Source organism: Leguminivora glycinivorella, chromosome Z (genome assembly GCF_023078275.1).
Source record: "Leguminivora glycinivorella isolate SPB_JAAS2020 chromosome Z, LegGlyc_1.1, whole genome shotgun sequence".
In the NCBI taxonomy this organism is placed as follows: Eukaryota; Metazoa; Arthropoda; class Insecta; order Lepidoptera; family Tortricidae; genus Leguminivora; species Leguminivora glycinivorella.
This window is the reverse complement of record NC_062998.1, coordinates 21,394,169-21,414,515: the sequence shown is the minus strand read 5'-3', so window position 1 is coordinate 21,414,515 and position 20,347 is coordinate 21,394,169. Positions and strand designations below refer to the sequence as shown.

The 20,347-nt window shown below is 35.8% G+C and overlaps 1 protein-coding gene across 4 annotated transcripts in view; it reads right to left on the bottom strand.

Annotated features, from left to right (window-relative positions):
* Positions 1–20,347, bottom strand: part of LOC125241602 (uncharacterized protein CG7065-like) — a 161,195-nt gene that overhangs the window by 23,689 nt on the left and 117,159 nt on the right. For all 4 annotated transcript variants that reach the window (XM_048150161.1, XM_048150160.1, XM_048150163.1 and 1 more), the window contains 2 exons: positions 15,637–15,825; positions 3,318–3,515 (listed from right to left, as the gene is read on the bottom strand). In XM_048150161.1, the coding sequence (XP_048006118.1) occupies positions 3,318–3,515; positions 15,637–15,825 (387 nt within the window). The remainder of the gene's footprint in view (positions 1–3,317; positions 3,516–15,636; positions 15,826–20,347) is intronic.

Genomic DNA, 20,347 nt, shown 5'->3' with positions numbered 1-20,347 from the left:
AAATCCTTCCGACATCCGATATCGGATCGGATAATGTGAAACCGGAGTTACACCCAGATTAAAATGCAACCATGAGTTTTAAACCTCTGCAAAATTAGGTACTTTTTGGTTGATGATTATCCTGAAGAAAATAATAATATTCATTAAATGTAATGACGATATTTTTATATTCGTAAAGGTGTATACGTTTCATCAAATTAAACGAAATTACATGTTAGCGGAAAGAAAATGGAAAATAGTAGTGAGCTCAATTATTTTTAAATAGAGAAAAAAATTCAGGAACCAAACGTTACCTAATAAACAACCCTCAAATTTGACAGCTCAGGTTTGTTTACACTTTTTTCAAGTGCCAAAAGTACAAGGTATAGTCGACGATGAATTTATTCTCGATAAACGTTAATCTAAAATCTTCGATTACAACTAATTAATCATCCTTTCAATAGATTAAAAACTAATTAATCGTCTTATTTTAATCGTTAATCGTTACTCGATTACTTTTTGTCCAACTCTGGTAGTGACTATAGCAAAACCAAGCATTGCTAAGAAATGTTACCAAACTAATTCACGTATCTTAATATCCTATTAACTTTTCTTAATAACAAAGTTTCAAAAACAGATAAGTAGTAGGATTTATATGAGCCTGTAATATCATGACTAAATTGGATTCGCAGGTGTTCGTTGGAAAAACGGTATAAAACATAAATACGAAACTGAATACAGAACCTCCTCCTTCTACGTACAGAAGTCGGTTAAAAGTCTGATAATATCAACGCATCTTTTTCAAGCTATACAAACTCAAACGTTAATATCGATCGTTCATAACGATAAGTTGTCATCCCAACATTACGACTCATAGACAATCTAGACTTCGTAATGTCAGGAGTTTTTTATGTCATCCATTGGTAATTACTATACCTAGATATTTAACTGGCACGAACGTCAAGTTGTTAGTGCTTGACAAAATAAAAACATCGACAATCCTTTTATCGATAAATAGCCTTATATAAGGTTATTAATTACCCCTAATAATAATCTCTAAAATCATGAATAATAATGTAAGAAATTATGTAAACTATTAAAATGTGACACTTGTGACATTTCGTCACTACTTTGAAAAAAACTTTTATCTTCTTCTGTCAATGAAAAGAAAAATGTAATAAGTTTGTATGCAATGCATAGACTTACTGCGTTTTAACTTTGAGGAGCAGTGTGAGATACGAGATTTTTTCAAAGTAGTGACGATTTGTATAAAACATTAATGTCATACACACGAATTCAAGCCTATATTCCCTAAACGGGGTAGGCAGAGCACATGAAACTACTCAAGATTCAGTGCCACGGCAATAATTAATGACATATTATAGTGTAAGTTATCGATGAACTAAATGTCGGAAGGAAGTCACTAATGTCACTTCGTTCGTCCCAGAAAAATATCTAGGTATAGTAATTACAAATTATTGGTGAAAATCGTTTTAGAAATGATATTATTCAGTGGTTTTTTGATTGATTTCAATACTTTGTGAGTTTATTTAAGTGTATAATAACATTTTAAGTGATGGTTAATGTGTAATTCCAGAGAAAATTGAGATAATGTTTTCCAGCAGTGTTTGTTTACATGATTGGACAAGTAAGGCTGAACTGAGTGTAAGTATATGTAAAATTATTTTGCCTGACACTCATGAGTATTTTTTATGCTCGTTATTTTAATACCGAACCGAATAATTTTAACAGCATTTAGAGCATTAAAAAAATTGCTACGCTCGCGGTTCAAAAAGTGGAATTTTGAGCGATGCGAGGGTTTTAAGGCACGAAGGTTAAACAAACTTTGCCACCGAGCGAAACACAAAATTTTTCACCACACCAACACGAACATCGAAATATTAAATCAAATCCATCAATTTATTCAATACCTATGATTCAAAATCATCATTTATAGGAAATATCTACCAGCCTGCTTAAGACATCAAGTTAAAATTTGTAGGAAATTACTTTGCACTCTTGTGGATAAAATGCAACTTTGCTATCTGTTTTCAAATAGCAAAGAGAGCCTTTACCAGTTCAGGAGTACCAAATCAGGAGCTGACATAGTGTGGTCACCCTACATGATACATTTGTATGAGAAAAGTTATGTCTGAATATCTTTAAAACCAGACAACGAATATAAAATATTAGATGGTGGATATTTAGTAAAATTTTTACTAAATGTTGAAGTACTTTCGAGTGTCTGTGGTGCTACAAATCTTTAGATATTTACATTTTTAACTTTCTCAAAACGTGTGGACTGAGTGAGCACTTACAAAAATTTATTATAAAAAAACCTGACACGTTAGTGGTTCGTTTTGTATTTTACAAATTCCCATTTCACTTTTACTAAACTATACACATATAATAGCGGTCTAAATCTTATGTTTTTCATCAAAATTCGGCTTTTCAAAAGTGTGAGGATTGAGTGAGCATAAGAAACTATTTGTAAAAAATTAAATACGTAACTAGGTGATCTAAAATTTATAGAGGTAGGTTGGCATATTTTTTACTAAATGTTAGTATATAAATATTATATGTTAAATGAATACATTCACTGTTTTTGTTGGTAGTTTGTGAGAACTGAGTGAGCACATGTTAATGACTGTATCTTTTGATTTATCTTTTTACAAATTCAGAGATTCGTTTTACAATTGTTTTAGAACTTTTACTAAATGATCAGCATATTTTTTTTTATTTTCGGAAGGTGCTCACTCAATCCACACGCACACGACGAATTGGCACAATCTTAAATGGGTAGTACTATATAATTATGTATATGATTGTATGTATTTATGTATGTATATTGATAATGCATATAGTATTTTGATAGTGACATATCTATTTAAATTTCTGTTTTTTTTCTCACCAATTGTAAGTTTCTGTTTGGCTCAATGGTTGACTGGTAGAAAATGCCTTAAGGCATTAAGTTCGCCATGTTTACATTATGTTGTTTAATAAAGGTTAACGAAATAAATAAATTTTATTCGTATTTGAGTCAGTGTAAAACAAACACAGAATAATATAAGTAGAATGTCTTAATACGACTGGCACTAAAAACCGCGCGCACGGGGGAAAACACCGGGGTGCAATCGGCGCGTTTCAGATTTTATTGTTCAACGGGCCAATACGAAAAAGTGACGCGGGAACCGAGCCCGTGTTTAGCGTACCCCATTTAAATAATAATAAGGTGCAGATTTCGATAAGCATAGGACGTATGAGGCTAGAGTGGTAGGTTTGGCATTAGTTAGAAAGGAAAGTGGTATGAGAAGGTAGTTTTTTGTACTAGTACCGACCACTGCGTCGACGAGTTGCGCGAGTTCCTCGGAGGAGACGTCGGTCTTGCCCTGCGCCACAAGCGCAGCCGCCATCTGCTGCGCGATCTGCGCGCGGTCCACGGAGCCCACACCCGCCACCGCCACCCCCGTCACCGTCGCCGCCGCCGCCGCCGTCGCGTGACCCGACTGAACTGCGCTCGACCCGCTCTTCGAACCCTGATTAACACAAGTATCAACATGTACATATATGTATACGTAGTATATACTAACTTACCTTACCACACTTTTGACTCTTAACTATAGGTACTAAAGCGTTTAAATTTACAAGATGTAAGGTCAATACGGGTAAGTATTCCATACGGGGATACCTAAGTGTGTTTTTGTGAGTTTATACTTTTGCTACTTGCTACTCACGATTAGTTAGTAAACGTACGATCACTCAATAAATAGTAAAAATTGTTTAGTTTACACAGGTCAAATGTGAAGTCCAGACACACTTCTCCGCATGACACACTTATTGACCTTATACTTTGTACTTTTGGCACTTGAAAAAAGTGTAAACAAACCGGAGCCGTCAAATTTGACAGATCCAGGGATAGGGAACCTTTTAAGGCCAGAAACCTTTTCCTGTAAAATTTAGCTTAAAACCAATATTTCGTAAAAAGTCATAATTTTTCGTTGGTAAACTTCGGGAGATAAGGGGGGGAATGGTATTTTATTTTTTACATTTTCCTTCATAATTCTTTTTGTTTTCCACTACAAAAAAATTATAAAAAATAGTTTTGATATGTAAAATTTGAGCTCTTTCTAACGATACCCCACTTGACCTAGTAACTTGACATTTACAGTTTGCCCCCTTCCATTTTGGCCATTTTCTATAATTAATATTAATATATTTTTTAAAATAATAGTTTCAGCTTGTAGAGGTTTAAAATGTTCATAACTGTTCCAAATTTCAAATCGATAGCGTAAGTAGTTCTCGAGATATTTAGAAATGTGACAGACATACAGACAGACGGACAGAGCGTCGCCATAAGGGTTCCTTTTGTACCTTTTTGGTACGGAACCCTAAAAAACATAAATATAACAATCATCAACACAAATATCGAACTCGGAACAGATGATGATGATGATGATGATTGATAACAAGCAATGGCAAATGTTAGACATATAAAATTAAAAATCGCGTAAGTTGTACTACCTTTATATTTTAGTAGAGTTAGTGCGTTTTCACATTATCCGATCCGATATCGGATGTAGGACCGATATCCCATACATTACAGGCGCCATCTTGGATTTTTCCATCGAAATCCTTCCGACATCCGATATCGGATCGGATAATGTGAAACCGGAGTTACACCCAGATTAAAATGCAACCATGAGTTTTAAACCTCTGCAAAATTAGGTACTTTTTGGTTGATGATTCCCTGAAGAAAATAATAATATTCATTAAATGTAATGACGATATTTTTATATTCGTAAAGGTGTATACGTTTCATCAAATTAAACGAAATTACATGTTAGCGGAAAGAAAATGGAAAATAGTAGTGAGCTCAATTATTTTTAAATAGAGAAAAAAATTCAGGAACCAAACGTTACCTAATAAACAACCCTCAAATTTGACAGCTCAGGTTTGTTTACACTTTTTTCAAGTGCCAAAAGTACAAGGTATAGGTATGCATCATTTGAAAGCTTATTTTATTCTGATCAAACACCAATCAAGGAATTGAATTTCCACTGCACCTAAGGTTCAATATTGTACAGCACACTGTCAGCATTTGTATTGTAAGTTCTCCGATTTGGATAAAAATTGGTAGGCTGATAGAGTCCATGATGCTGAGCAAGATCCACTAGGTTTCCCAAAATGTCCTAGGTTGATTGTATGAAACTTTCCTATTTTGTTTCCGAAAATGTATAGAAATCTGGTAACAAAAAAGGAAGGTTTCATACAAACTACATAGGAAATTTTGGGAAAAGCTATCAGCCTACCAATTTTTATTAAAATCGGAGACGTGACGTGATCCAAATGTATAGTATGAATTTTTTGAAACGAACGTTTCTAAACAAAGGTATTGTTCCTTTTGTGTTGAGCGGGAGCTTCTGTATTTGCACGCGCTAAGACAACAAGAAGCAACTGTATCCTGATAATTGTAAGGTTCAAATCTGTACAGCAGCAAATTTGAGATAGATTATTTTGGAAATGTGAAGCGATAGACCACACCGCTATAGGTGCGAAAATACAGCGCTTCTAATACTTTGATACTTGATGGTGTAAGTATAGTACATATAGTTATAATAATCATCGGTAATATGTCAGTCTGTATAATAAAAATAACACGTTTAAACAGCGAAACTACGATTAAAAGGTTGATAAGCACCTGGCACCTTAAGGTGTCATCGCAAAGTGACAATAAACACTGATAAGGTTTTTCAATCTGACCGCCATTGTTATGTTTTGTTATAAATACGGTTTACGGTTTGTTTAGTTATTTATGTTATTTTATTTATCAAGACTTGTACCTAATATTTATGTAATTACTATTTATATATTGCTATATACAATTGTTGATTGTTAACAAAATCATTAATAAAAAATAAGTGATAATATACGTGTTTCATTACTTACAGCACCACCACCAAGTATCAAAGTATTAGAAACGCTGTATTTTCGCACCTATAGCGGTGTGGTCTATCGCTTCACATTTCCAAAATAATCTATCTCAAATTTGCTGCTGTACAGATTTGAACCTTACAATTATCAGGATACAGTTGCTTCTTGTTACAAACTTAACGGGGATTGCTCTGCTATGACATGAAAATGAAAATTTATTGGTAACATTAGGTTACATGTCATTGCTTAACTGAATTTTAAATTATTTGAAATATCAATAGTATTAGACATATAAAATAACACGCTATATACCCAGTAAATAACGCGATTTTAACTTAATGTGATTCTTACTAGTAGGTAAATAAATGTTCTTTTTTAATCGACACTGATATTATATAAATATTATATAAACATGTGGGCATGTATTATTCTATAACCATAAGAATAAATTAAAATTTTGTAAAAAAAAATATAGTGGACAGATTTTCATGAAACATGGTTAAGAACACTCCCGACTAATTCAACTTTCAAACAAAAAAAAACTAAATCGGTTCATCCGTTCGGGAACTACGATGCCACAGACAGACAGACACGTAAAACTTATAACACCGCGTAGTTTTTGCGTCGGGAGTTAAAAATGTCAGTAACTAGGCAACAGTTTAAAATGTTCAAATGTGAGTGTGTTGTTAAAACGTCCCACTTTGTCGGTTACCATTAAGGCGAGATTTACTTGTACCTACCTTTATATGAATAAACTGACAAAACGGCTTTATAGCTATCGACAAAGTGGGACGTTTTCCAGTGCACACTCACAAATACGTTAACATGACGAACTAGATTCGCGCCCATGAGTTAATATTTCAATACGTTTAAACATTTCTGATAACATGCCATAACCAACCTACGTAATTTGGTCGGGTTAATTGTTATCCTTCCGGATCCGCACGGACAACAACAATTGTGATAAGGACAAAAAAATATCATTATTTCTGTTACTTCTTCTATAATTAATTGATTCTATGACATTTTTACGTCTTACTGGATTTAAATTACAGTACTAAAACTTAAACAGTACTCTTACTCCTGCTATTCATTTCAATGAATGTGTGTCTGTCTGTAATTAAAATTTACCAAGTTTAACTTTGTTAGGTTTTGGTTTCAGAAAAAATTGTAAACCAAGTATATGCGTTTAATTTTTTTGTTCTGCCATCCTGGCGAGAAGGGACTTTCGGAGGTGTGATATATGGCGATTAGCCACTTTCAGTGTTCAGCAGTAACACAATAGTTTACTGCGACAATGCATAATGCCCTTTAGCGATAAGGCCGCCTGTTGTTTACCTCTGTAATAAAATTTATTGTAATGTGTGTGTTCCTATGTACATTTCTGAGGTTGTGCAATAAAGTGGATTTGTATTGTATTGTATAGTGGTCAGCGACAACCCACACATTATATACAACTAGCTTTTGCCCGCGGCTTCGCTCGCGTTAGAAAGAGACAAAAAGTAGCCTATGTCACTCTCCATCACTTCAACTATCTCCACCTAGTAAAACACGTCAATTCGTCGCTCCGTTTTGCCATGAAAGACGGACAAACAAACAGACACACACGCTTTCTCATTTATAATATCAGTATGGATACACTGAGAGAAAAAACAACTAGATTTCATGTTCGTTCAACAATGTTTTTTGTTAAAAAAGCGCCTACTACGTGCTCTTTGGTTCAATCTACAAGTTTGATTTTGTTAAGTGTAACTAGTACATTCTACAAGTTTTATTTTATTTGAATCAACAAGTCGATTTTATAAAAGCAACATGTCACATATTGTTTTAAACATTATGTTTGACTGATTCAATCAAATATCTTTTAACAAGTTTGAACTTGTTGTTCGTACAAATTCGACTTGTATCATCAATATTATAGTGATTTATTCCGTTTACTAAAATACCTACTTTTGTTTCAAACGCAAATTTCTCTCAGTGTAGGCATCACATTTATACATTTAAGGTCAGTGCGGACACAGAGGACCTATACATAGAGGATCCATCTCATAGTCGTCTCGAATAGTTCAGAATTTGTCACAATAGATGTCACTTGGTGTATGATTGACTATTGATAGATTTATTTTTATTTGATATCAAGATATTTACTTGCTGGTAATGCACAGTTTTAATCAATTTACCATAATACATCGAAAACAGTCAAGAATACCCTTTCTCAGAGTGTAAATTGGTGTTTCGAACAATTAAATCATATATGGCGTAAATTGATTTAAACGCCATCTATCGCACTACGACATCTTTATGCTTTTTAGTTCGTTACGGGGCTAACATGGTACATAGCTCAATTCTTGTCAAAAAAACACCAATAGATGTCACTAAACAAAAGCTTGCAAACACTAAACAAAACAAAAGCTGTCTAAAAAAAAAGAAATACTAATAAATACAAAAAAAAGTAAAAAAGTCCCTACATCACTAATCTTAACAGAAATTGCACACCTTACAAGTCATATCTAATATGCTCGGCGTAGGATTTGAACTCATAAGAATGTCAGGATCATAACATAAATACATTGCAACGTTGTCAGCATTCTCCTAACCGTAATCTGACGAGCTGGCAACAAACGAAACGCTAGGAAAAGAAAATTGTAAAGGTAATGTTTTGCTTCTACAAGTAACCTCAATCTGAATTATGCATTCCGTTTCTATACTTCAACTACCAAACTTGCATTGTGAAATAAAATAATAATTAAAATCTTACTTATACTCTCACTATAATAACAATAACAATAATACTATTGTAGCCAATAAGCCTGACATTGTGATAATAGATCGACCGCAACGCCGGGCCGTGCTCGTTGACATCACCATCCCCCATGATGAGAATCTCGTGAAAGCCGAGAAGGACAAGTCCAGTAAGTACCTAGACTTGGCTCACGAGATAACCGCCATGTGGGATGTTGATTCAACGATCATTGTTCCGATAGTCGTTTCAGCGAACGGTCTCATAGCGAAGAGTCTCGATCAACATCTTAAGAGACTCTCGCTAGGTGGCTGGATCAAGGGCCAGATGCAGAAGGCGGTGATCTTGGACACGGCGCGGATAGTCCGACGGTTCCTCTCTCTGCGGCCCTAACCACCGGCAGCTTGGGCCCTGCCCCGCTGCTGGCGGCACCCTAGGTTAGGTTTTTTATAATGTGTTTATATGTTTTTTATATTGTTTTGTATGTGTTTTTGTATTTTACTTTTATATTCATATTATAAAAAGCTTAACCTAAGAAGCAAAATAAATAAAGGAAATATATAATAATAAGACTAGCTTTATCATTTCCACTTTACCTAATTTAATGAGGATGAGTTTTGGCTACGCACATTACTATTAAAATGGCAAGTCGCGTAAAACGGAACGATCGGACGCAGGGTTGCCAAGGTTAAAACTGAGAATTTTCTCCACAAATAATGGATAAAATGACAGTAAATTATTATTGCAAAAAAATGTATTTTCGGTAAATATAACTATATAAACAATTTGTGTTTGATGAAAAATATGATGTGTACATCTGTCACTTGTTATCTTGCCACAATGACGTCAAAATTTATCGGAAGGAATTTGTAGGAATGGGTGTTCCATGTACTGGCAACATTCGCACGTGTATCGTACGACGTTTTTCAGTACAGATGGCCCTCTCGAAGTTTCGACCTGACAAGAAATGAACCAATTCTCGCACTAGTGCGTAAAAAAACAACATCTGTACTGAAAAAACATTTTTTGGTCACCAAACTTGCATATTCATTCAGAGCCCACTGTGTCCCACTGCTGGGCAAAGGCCTCCCCCCTCTTTTTCCAATCTTCTCTGTCTAGTGCTATTTCTGGCCAGCCAATCAAAAATGAGTCCAGGTTATCCCGCCATCGCCGGTGTGGTCTGCCGGATCCCCGGTTTGACTCGTGGGGCTCCCACTCTGTGGTTATCTTGGCCCACAAGTCGAACTTGCATAAAGTGAAATTATTAGGTACTTTATTCAAATTTCTTTACAAAGATAATCATTCAATTTGATCATTTCATTTATACATAAACAATAATAAATTGTGTTTGAATCATATCATATACATTATACACCAGGTAGGGTGGCCGAGCTTCGCTCGGTTTTATTTTATTAGATCGAGTCTTTACATAAAAAAGGAACTTATAAATACAAACATAAAAATTTTGTTTCTGGCCGGGATAAGAACCCACGATGTGCAAGTGATTTTTAGGCCGACGCACTTACGACGGAGCTATGCGCTGCCGACACTCAGATGACGAAATTAGCGACCATATTTTAAAGACTTTTTCAAATTGACAACTTATCTAGAAATAACATTATTTCGATACCTTGAATCTAGATGTCGCTACAAATACTAAAAACTTCTAGCAGTTTTAGCGCCATCTATGCCTAAGCAGACAATACTGCTGCCATCTACGTCTAAGCTAAATTCAGATGGTTGTATTTTAATGTATGGAGCTGGATCCTCTATGTATAGGTCCTCTGTGGTGCGGACAAGACCGGTATAGTTTATTTTAAATAAAGTTTGAGTGGATAAAAGTAGATAATTGTAGTCTGGCGTAATCCGCTTGGTCCTATGGGCTAACGAATATTATATTTTATAAAGCTATTATAATATTTTGGTGAAAAAAGGTAATTTTAAGTGATAAATATCACAATATTTAAGGCTCTGCGGGTTGACCGTCCCCCCGCGATGAGTACGGGAAGACCGTCTAGTGCTTGTTGTCGCGTAATTTCATATTGAGACTACGTTGCAGAATCATGATCATTGTTATTTTACGTAATAAACAGGGCAGCATGTGCTAGATAATTAATAAATTAACATTGAAATGTTAAACATATAAGCATTTTTAGGGTTCCGTAGCCAACTAGGAACCCTTATAATTTCGCCATGTCTGTCTGTCTGTCCGTCCGTCCGTCCGTTCGTCCGCGGATAATCTCAGTAACCGTAAGCACTAGAAAGCTGAAATTTGGTACCAATATGTATATCAATCACGCCAACAAAGTGCAAAAATAAAAAATGGAAAAAAATGTTTTATTAGGGTACCCCCCCTACATGTAAAGTGGGGGCTGATTTTTTTTTTCATTTCAACCCCAACGTGTGATATATTGTTGGATAGGTATTTAAAAATGAATAAGGGTTTACTAAGATCGTTTTTTGATAATATTAATATCTTCCCCTTATTTGCCAAGAGTGGCACTGAGGCTTTAGTAGTTTCATGAGTTCTGACTACCCCTTTATGGGATGCAGGCGTGATTGTATGTATGTATGTATGTATGTATGTATGTATGTATTAATATCTTCGGAAATAATCGCTCCTAAAGGAAAAAAAAGTGCGTCCCCCCCCTCTAACTTTTGAACCATATGTTTAAAAAATATGAAAAAATCACAAAAGTAGAACTTTATAAAGACTTTCTAGGAAAATTGTTTTGAACTTGATAGGTTCAGTAGTTTCTGAGAAAAATACGAAAAACTACGGAACCCTACACTGAGCGTGGCCCGACACGCTCTTGGCCGGTTTTTTTCTATTTATAAGGCAAGACGCCGATATGTCCCGTAGATGGGGTTCATAACCTTTTCTTTTCAGGTCCATATACGAGGGCCGATTGATAAGTATCCGAAACGAAGAGGAAAACTCAGAGTTATTTGAATAAAACGATTTTATTTTTCAACATAGGTTCCTCCTAGCTCAACAAACTTTGACTAACGCTTCTCTATTGCCATAATTCCGTTTTTATAGAAGCTTCTGTCAAGACCCTGAAAATAGCCGTTAACGGCGTCAATAACTTCAGAGTCAGTCGAAAATTTTTGTCTCCCTAGCCACTTTTACAAATTCGGAAACAAATGGAAATCGCAGGGGGCCAAGTCAGGCGAATAAGGCCAGTGCGGCAGTATTTCGAGGCGTAATTCTTGAATTTCTGACATCGCAACTTTTTCCGTGTGAACCGCTGCGTTAGCGTGGTGGAAGAAGATTTTTTTCTTATATAAGTGGGGTGTTTCTTGTTCGACTACATCGCTCAGCTTTTGCAACAAGTTTGCATAATATTGGCCGTTTATTCTTCTTCCCTTTTCAAGATAATCACGTAAATGACACCTCTAGCATCCCAAAAAACGGTTGACATTACTTTGCCAGCGGCCAAGGTCGTATTTGCCTTCTTTGGGGCGGGTTCACCACTTTTTGTCCACTGCTTGGATTGCTCTTTAGTTTCCGGTGTGTAGTGGTGGATCCAAGTCTCATCGACCGTTATGAAACGACGATGAAATTCTTTAGGATTCTCTCTAAAGATTTGCAAACACTCTTTAGAAACATTCACTCGGTGTTTCATTGGCTGGTCATTTGAAAACCGCGGCACCCATTGAGCACAAAGCTTTTTCATAGACAAATGCTTATGCAGTATATTAAAAACACGTTCTAACGAAATATTTACAATCTCTGCTATCTCCCGAAGTTTTAATCGACGGTCCCCCAATACAATGTTTTTTATTTTAGAGACCATTTTTGGGGTTGTTACCTCATTTGGTCTTCCACTACGGGGAGCATCATTGCAGCACTGTCATCCTCGTTTGAAATCCACGACCCATGTGTGAACAGTGCTCAACGATGGCGAAGAATGCCCTAACACACGATCCAGCCTTGTTTTAATATGAGTTGCTGTTTTTCCTTTTAAAACATTAAACTTTATAACAGCACGAACCTCCATTTTCTCCATTTTCACGAAAATTATCGACTTTTCAATTCAGATGAGAATATTTTATCAATAAAACAACTATTATCTCATGAAATTACATTTATCGGAATCGTAAAAGATTGCAGATGACGTATCTAACAAAAGTTTTTTATTTTATTTATTTTTTTAATATTGTTTCGGATTGTTTTCAACCAGCCCTCGTATATAGGTGTTTTTCCAACGAACACCTGCGAATCCAATTAAGTCACGATATTACAGGCTCATATAAATCCAACTACTTATCTGTTTTCGAAACTTTATTATCAAGAAAAGGTATCCTAAGATACGTGAATTAGTTTGCTAATATTTCTTAGCAATGTCTGGATTTTGCTATAGTCACTACAGTATGAATGAATGCGTATTTTTTTTTCATCACAATCGCACACTAAATGTGATTTTGCACGCAGGCGGAGCGTGAGTTGTAGAAAAATCGTTCTCCATCTAGTAAGGTCAGTGCGGGCAAGACCGGCATACTTTATATGAAATAAAGTTTGAGTGGATAAAACTAGACTATTAAAGTAGTCTGGAGTGATCCGCATGGTCCTATGGGCTAGCAAATTTTATATTCTACACAGCTTTTATAATACTTTGGTGAATTAAAGTAAACTTATGTGATAAAAATTACTTTTTTAAGGCTCGGCGGGTTGACCGTCCCCACGCGCTGAATAAGGAAAGACCGCCTAGTGCTCGTTGTCGCGTAATTTTATATGGAAATAAGTATCAAAGTCATGTTCATTGTTATATTCTGTAATAACAGGGAGTAATGTAATAGATATTAAAACAAATAACGTTGATATTTTCAACATATCAGCATTTTTCTATTTATAAGGCAAGACCGTCATATGTCCCGGAAATGAGGTTGATAACCTTCTTTTTTCAGGTCCAGACAAAAGCAAAGCCGAAACTTATAATTAAAATTAACCTACAACACCCGTTGTTGCACAAATATTCCAACTGCTTCCATTTTATTTAATTTTTTTTCCCCTCACTAGCTCGGAAACACGTGTTTTGTCCTTTAATACCAGCGGGTAAAAACGCATTTTATCCACTAGTAGGAAAAGTAATTTGACCTTGAATAAAGTCAAATTAACTGCTTTAAAATTGATAAAAGTAGGTGAATCTAGTAATAATGATGATTTACCACCTGTGGAACTACTGGAAGCAGTGATAAACGCATTTTTTGCGTTGTAGTTTCCTCGCTATAGTGAGGGGAAAAGTTTTGTGTTACACTCGGGTGCAAATGTATTTTACTTCTCGTGTGTTAAAAACTCGTAAGTTCAGGGTTCTATTCTCGAACCACTCGCTTCGCTCGTGGTTCAACTATAGAATCCTTTCACTTACTCGTTTTTCAATTCCACACTCGGCGTTAAAATACAACTTTGCCCCCTTGTATAACAAATAACTATTGCGTAACCATGTTGAACTCGATGGTCGAGTTCGAAACACGAATCAAGTTTTTTGTTAACTAGTGTTCGTCCTAGGAATATCTATTGAAGACCAATGGATTAAGGACGAAAAACTAGTATACCTTCGGAGTTGTAAGAAGTGATAGATATATAAATACAAAAGTTATATTCAGTAGACGGTCTTTCTGGGTAGACGGTCTTCCCGACACTGACCTTACGTTGTTTTTGAATATATTTAAGTGCAAGTGTAATAAAAACATTAAGATTTGTAACTCAGGGCGTAAATCGCTGGCCATCGCCTTTTTACTATACCTACTCTCTTTAGAAATATTTGTTGCCGCATGTTGCACAATCCACATATGTATACTTAAACAAGAATAATAAAAAACGGGTAGAACTTACGATAATTCTACCAACTTAAATATGATGATGAATAATGCAGTGTAGGATCAGTTCTGTTCACCTCTTATCATTCTTTACAACCATGTCATATATATTTTATTTTTATTGATTACTTTCGAATGATTTCAGTAACACCTTACGAATCATTACCAAAACTGTATAAGTTAAAATCAAAAACGGTACAACTATCATAAGCCAAAAACGTACTTATAATTATATTGACATTGTTTACACTCGATTTATTTCCAATAAAGCCTAAAAAAGGTTGGCAACTCCTTGTTTATCATATCGCCGGTCTTGCCTTTCTCTTTTATGCCGGACTTTCCGAGTAGATTAAATAGTGCTAGTCAGAAAAAAACCGTTATTAAATGACTACGTTACATACATAATACACAAATATTCCAACTGCTTCTTTTTTTTTTTGTTCGAAACACGAATCAAGTTTATCGTTAACTAGTGTTCGTCCTAGGGATATGTATTGAATACCAATGGATTAAGGATGAAAAACTGGTATACCTTCGGAGGTGTGAGAGACGTAGATATATAAACACAAAAGATATAGTCAGTAGACGGTTTTTCCGAATAGACGCTCTTTTCCACACTGACCTTACTAAATAAATATTCACATCCTATTACAACGTCGACAAGAGCTGTATAATACTACTTACTCCCGTGACTATGCCTTCCGTACCTTCCGCATTAATTATATTGTTATTGTTTATGTTATGTATGAGTTATGTTATGTATGTTAGTTTTATGACGGAATGAAATACCCTGTCAGCTATTTGAAATTCGGCTACGAGGGGTTTGCAGCGCCACCGATTTATAGTTTTATATGTTTTTTCTCATACATCGGCCTATTCATCAGTGAAGGTACATATGTATTTGCAAAAAGTTTGCTCTATCGCTACTGAGAACTGCTACTAAAACTAAAGTTTAGTCTTAGTGGTAAGATAAAATAGGAAAATACACAAGTGTGTGAGATAAATGTATTATACTTATTCGATTCGAAGAGCACTAAATATTTTACTCAAACATTTTCTGTAGTGAAACCTTTTATTTCCCTAGTCCCAATTAGTTAAATATAGAGTGAACCGGGAGGGGGACCGTAAGCATATTGGTTGGGCAGGGCATGAAACAAGTATACCTTGTGGGCGCGGGTGTCGGCCACGTGCAGCGTGGCGGCGGCGCGCACGATGGCGGCGCGCACGGCGGCGGCGGCGGCGGCGGCTACGAGCCCCGCCTGCACGGCGCCCTTCAGCTTCTCCTTGGCCGTCTCTATCAGCACCACCGCTGACTCGCGCTCCAGTAGCTCCTCCGAAGAGTTCGCGACCTCCTGTTTCCGAATCAACCCACTAAATCACTCGCAACGCAATCACTAATTATCGCCAATAATAAGGAGTGGTTCGGAAAAAAAGTAGCAGCACAGAATGTAGATTATTCATTCTATTTTGAGATAATTTTAAAGCAGTGCATTTTTAAAATAATATGTAGATCCTATTCTGTAAAATTAAAAACAATTTTATTTAAAGTAAAAGGGCTAATTCAAGTTTCCACGTTTTATTTATTTATTTATTTATTTATTTAAACTTTATTGCACATAAATAAAAAAAAAATGTACAAATGGCGGACTTAATGCCTAATGGCATTCTCTACCAGTCAACCATCGGACCACCACCATTTTATATTACAATTCCCCTAAATATTTTTGAACACGGTCTTCTGAAAGAATTTACGAGGTGTTTTCTCATAAACAATTATTTTCTTTTATTTTATTAGTAACTTTTTAAAATCTTAATGAATTGTCTTTTGTTCAGTACTAAACTTACTTGAATTTACGTTACGATGAGGTAAGTAGTCACATGAAATTTCTATTTTTTGTTTATTTGCCATTTTTACACGTATTTGTATCCTATACAAAAACGTCTGTATAATATAGAGGTTACATTGGAGAGGCTTACTGACTACCAGTCGCGGCGCTAGACACTACATGACTAGGCAACACAGAGCAAAAATACCTAAACTTAACCTAACTTTTAGTTAGCGAAGGTTTCTAATCTTACGCGTGAATATGTCCTTGGACGCGAACGCTTACAGTCAGCGTAAGCCCTGGTAGTTTGTTATCTTTCATCACTGGTGTCACAATAAACGAATAAAAACGAATTAATTTAAAAAAGTATCGGGGTAAAACCTAATTAAGTTTTTCATCAAACCATCTACAATACACACACTGCAATAACTTAATTCCAAAAACATGAACTAACCTATAAAATATACCTGCACTGCGCTGCGTCCATTTGTATAACTCGATCCTATCTCATCAGCATCACTATACAATATACTCAAAATACTAGTCAAACTAAATTACACCGGTCAATAAAGTGTACCTACGTGTAATTTATGCACAAAATTAGTTTTTAACATTAAAATTTTACAGTGAAAGGTACCTATTTGTAAACAAAAACCGGGAATAAAATGTACCTAAATGTTGCCATGATAACTTACTTTTTTACCCACGAATTTAGAAAACCCAGAATTTGAAAAAGTACTTATGAAACGTTCTTATAAAACTAAATTAGAACCTACAATAAGACACTTGAACTCACTCTAAAAGAATAATTTGTATTTTTCAAAATATTTTCAAAATATAACATTAACAAATTATTAATAACAGCGGAATACGATAACATTTTAATTTTACCCATTGTGCATTGTTTCAATTAGATTTTTCGTATGGCAATATTTAAAGGTCCTTGACGCCATTTCGACTCCACTCAAAATTGTGACGCAGGACACACTTCAATATAAACCATATGAGAACCTCAATACCTATAATTTAAGGTTTTTATTCCAAATATAATACTGCTATTACCGGCTTTGTAAACGTGTGCGTGCAACCGAGTTAAACGCCAATATGAACCTTATTGCTACCTATAACCCGATAAAAATCAAGTTATCCCGTGCGCAAATTTTTTATAGCAAAAATTATGAGTGTGTGCGTAGTTTTCGTACCGCGCGATGAATCTATGAATGATTAGGGAAGCTAAGCTTGCGCTAGGTAGGTGAAGGTAACTTTCTGTGGCTTTCGCGCGCGCGCGTGTTATGAAGTGGTATGGTTGAATGAAACCTAGTACCTATTTTGTATTAGCAATTGCAACTTAGCAAGAATTTTCATCATTAGTTTATGAGTTGCTAGGTATATAAATATACAATCTAGGTAGCACTAAATGTTAGGACAACTCGGTGGGAACCGGCTTGTATGGAGCCGCGGTCGCTGCTGACTACCCAAGATTAGATCCAGTTAATTGGTATAACTTATTCATAAGATGATATTTCCAAAAAGGTGAACCAACATATGAACATGAAAATTCAGTTGTGGCTAGGGTTACAAAAAAACGGTTTTTTTCTGGCTTGAAAAAAAAACGAAAAAAAAACCGTGGCAAAAACATTTTTTTTTTCTGGAGTATATGTTTTTTTCTAAAGGTCGAAATCTCAAAATTTGCAGAACAGTTAATACTTTTATGCGCTTTTTTAGACTTTATGTTAATTATTAAACAAATTTAATTTAATAACTTTAATTTCGGGTTTTATAAAACTAACATATCGCTATTTATTGTTGGCAACACCACCGCCTCTCCACGCTGCATCGGGGATTCCCCAATAAATGTTTGTATACTGAATGTTTATCGAATTAAAATGTACGTTATTGTTATTGAAACGTTAAAAATCACGAAAAACCGTTATTGTCGTATTATTTGTTCATCTGAAAAAAAAAACCATATTTGGAAAAAAACCATTTGTTTTTTTTTCTATTTGCAACCCTAGTTGTGGCGTTGTGGAAAACGGCAAATCGTCGGTGAGAATGCCAAATCCGTTATGTGCTCGATTTTTGATTGACAAATAGTTACCTAGCAACAAAATACATAGTGTTATTTACTTTACTCAAAACCGCGCACATAACGGATTTGGCATTCTCAACGACGAAATGAAGATTGTCAAATTGTCTTGTCCAAAAATTTTCAAAGTATTACAATAAAAATTTATAAACAACCTCGTATTTTCCAATATGATTTTATTTATATTTTATAGTATAATTATATACAGATTACTAAAAAAATAACTGGTTCGTAAGTAGCAACGGATAAAAAAAATATACCATATCATTCACTGCTACTTTTTTACTGGACCACTCTTTATTATTGATAATACTCATAAGCAGAGGTGGGTAATTCCATGGTAAATAAACAAGCCCGCGACTCAAAAGCTGGAACACAGAGGAGGGTACGTGCGAGGAAAAAAGCCTTTAACTCAGCTGCCAAGTCCTGCAAAAGTGTGCTTCGAAAGGCTCGATTAGACCACGTCAGTCGTATAGGTAGTAAGCGGTTCTGGTCTGGTCCCTGTCGAAAGCGGTCGAATCCAACTTCTGCCGTCCCACACTGCCATCTCTGCACAAGCCCGGATGGTACAGTGGCCCAATCCGCGACGGAGAAATCAAACTTGTTTGCTTCTCTGTTTGCGAGCAATTGACAACGTTTCAAAATTTTCAATGTCCTTAAATCGAAAACCATTTCGAGATATACGCCTGTAGATCACAAAAAAATATTTTTTAATATTTTTTTTTCTTTATTTTTAGTCAAAATTTCTTAACAATTGTTTAAAGGGGAAGTGACGTCACATAGTCCATTCAGACTATTCAGAGCTGCCACTATAACCAAAAAAATCTTCCGGTTGGGATGTCACTTGAGTTTGACTGTGACACTTATCACCGCTCGTAGTATGGAGATAAGAGGTAAGGAGCGAAAGCTTTAAGTTTCAGAAGTGCAGATATAAAACCAGGTGGCGCTGCAATTGCAGGTACAAGGGTATGACACGTCATTTTCGACTGTTCTACTTTGACAGATTTCTCTCCTTATACTTCTACATTCCATAGCTCGTAGTTATTCAATATTTGTTGACAGTGACACTTGACAGTCAGACATCTCGGACCGTTTAAGCTGACTGTTAAAACTATTTTTTTAGGAATGATTTTGTCGTTTTCTTAGGTGTATGAAACAACACATGTGACGTCACGAAGCTGTGTCTTGACGTTTGTAACTTACGCTCTTTCTGTTCGAAGTAGTAATAAAAAGGGAATTTCGCATTAAAATAGCAGTTTTTGGGAATAATAAAAAAATACGTGTATCTTTAAATATTCAGTTCTTTCGAACCAAACAATAAAAAGTAGTAGTCGAAAATATGAAATGTTGTCAATTCACGTCTAGACGCAGGCTCAAAACTCTCACCTACGCTACCTCAATGCAGCTCCTCTATGCAAGGAATTGCTACTCGTCAAAATGAGGTACGCAGAGCTCTGCAGACTCTGGACGTGGATAAGACCAATGGTCCAGACGGTATCCTGTACTGACACGCCTGTACCGCATCTCTCTCTCTCTCCAAACAAGAATGGTGCCGAAATCCTGGAAGCTTGCAAATGTGCAGCCAGTACCCAAGAAGAGTAGTTGTGCTGATCCCTGCAATTACCGACCAATCGCCATTACTTCCATGCTCTGTAAAGTCATGGAAAGGGTACTTAACGGCAAGTTGCTGACTTACCCCGAGGCAAACGATCTGCTCAGTGACCGTCAATATGGTTTTCGCCGGGGTCGGTCTACTGGAGATCTTCTAGCGTACGTCACGCACCGCTGTGGCGAAACCATCGAGAAGAACGGTGAAACTAGCTGCTTTATTGGACATTTCGAAGGCCTTTGACAGGATTTGGCACGCAAGTGTCCTTAACAATCTTCCTGCATACGGCATCCCCGCTGAATTTTGTAGCTGGCTATCTGACTCCTTGAGTGAACGGTCGGTCAGAGTAGTCA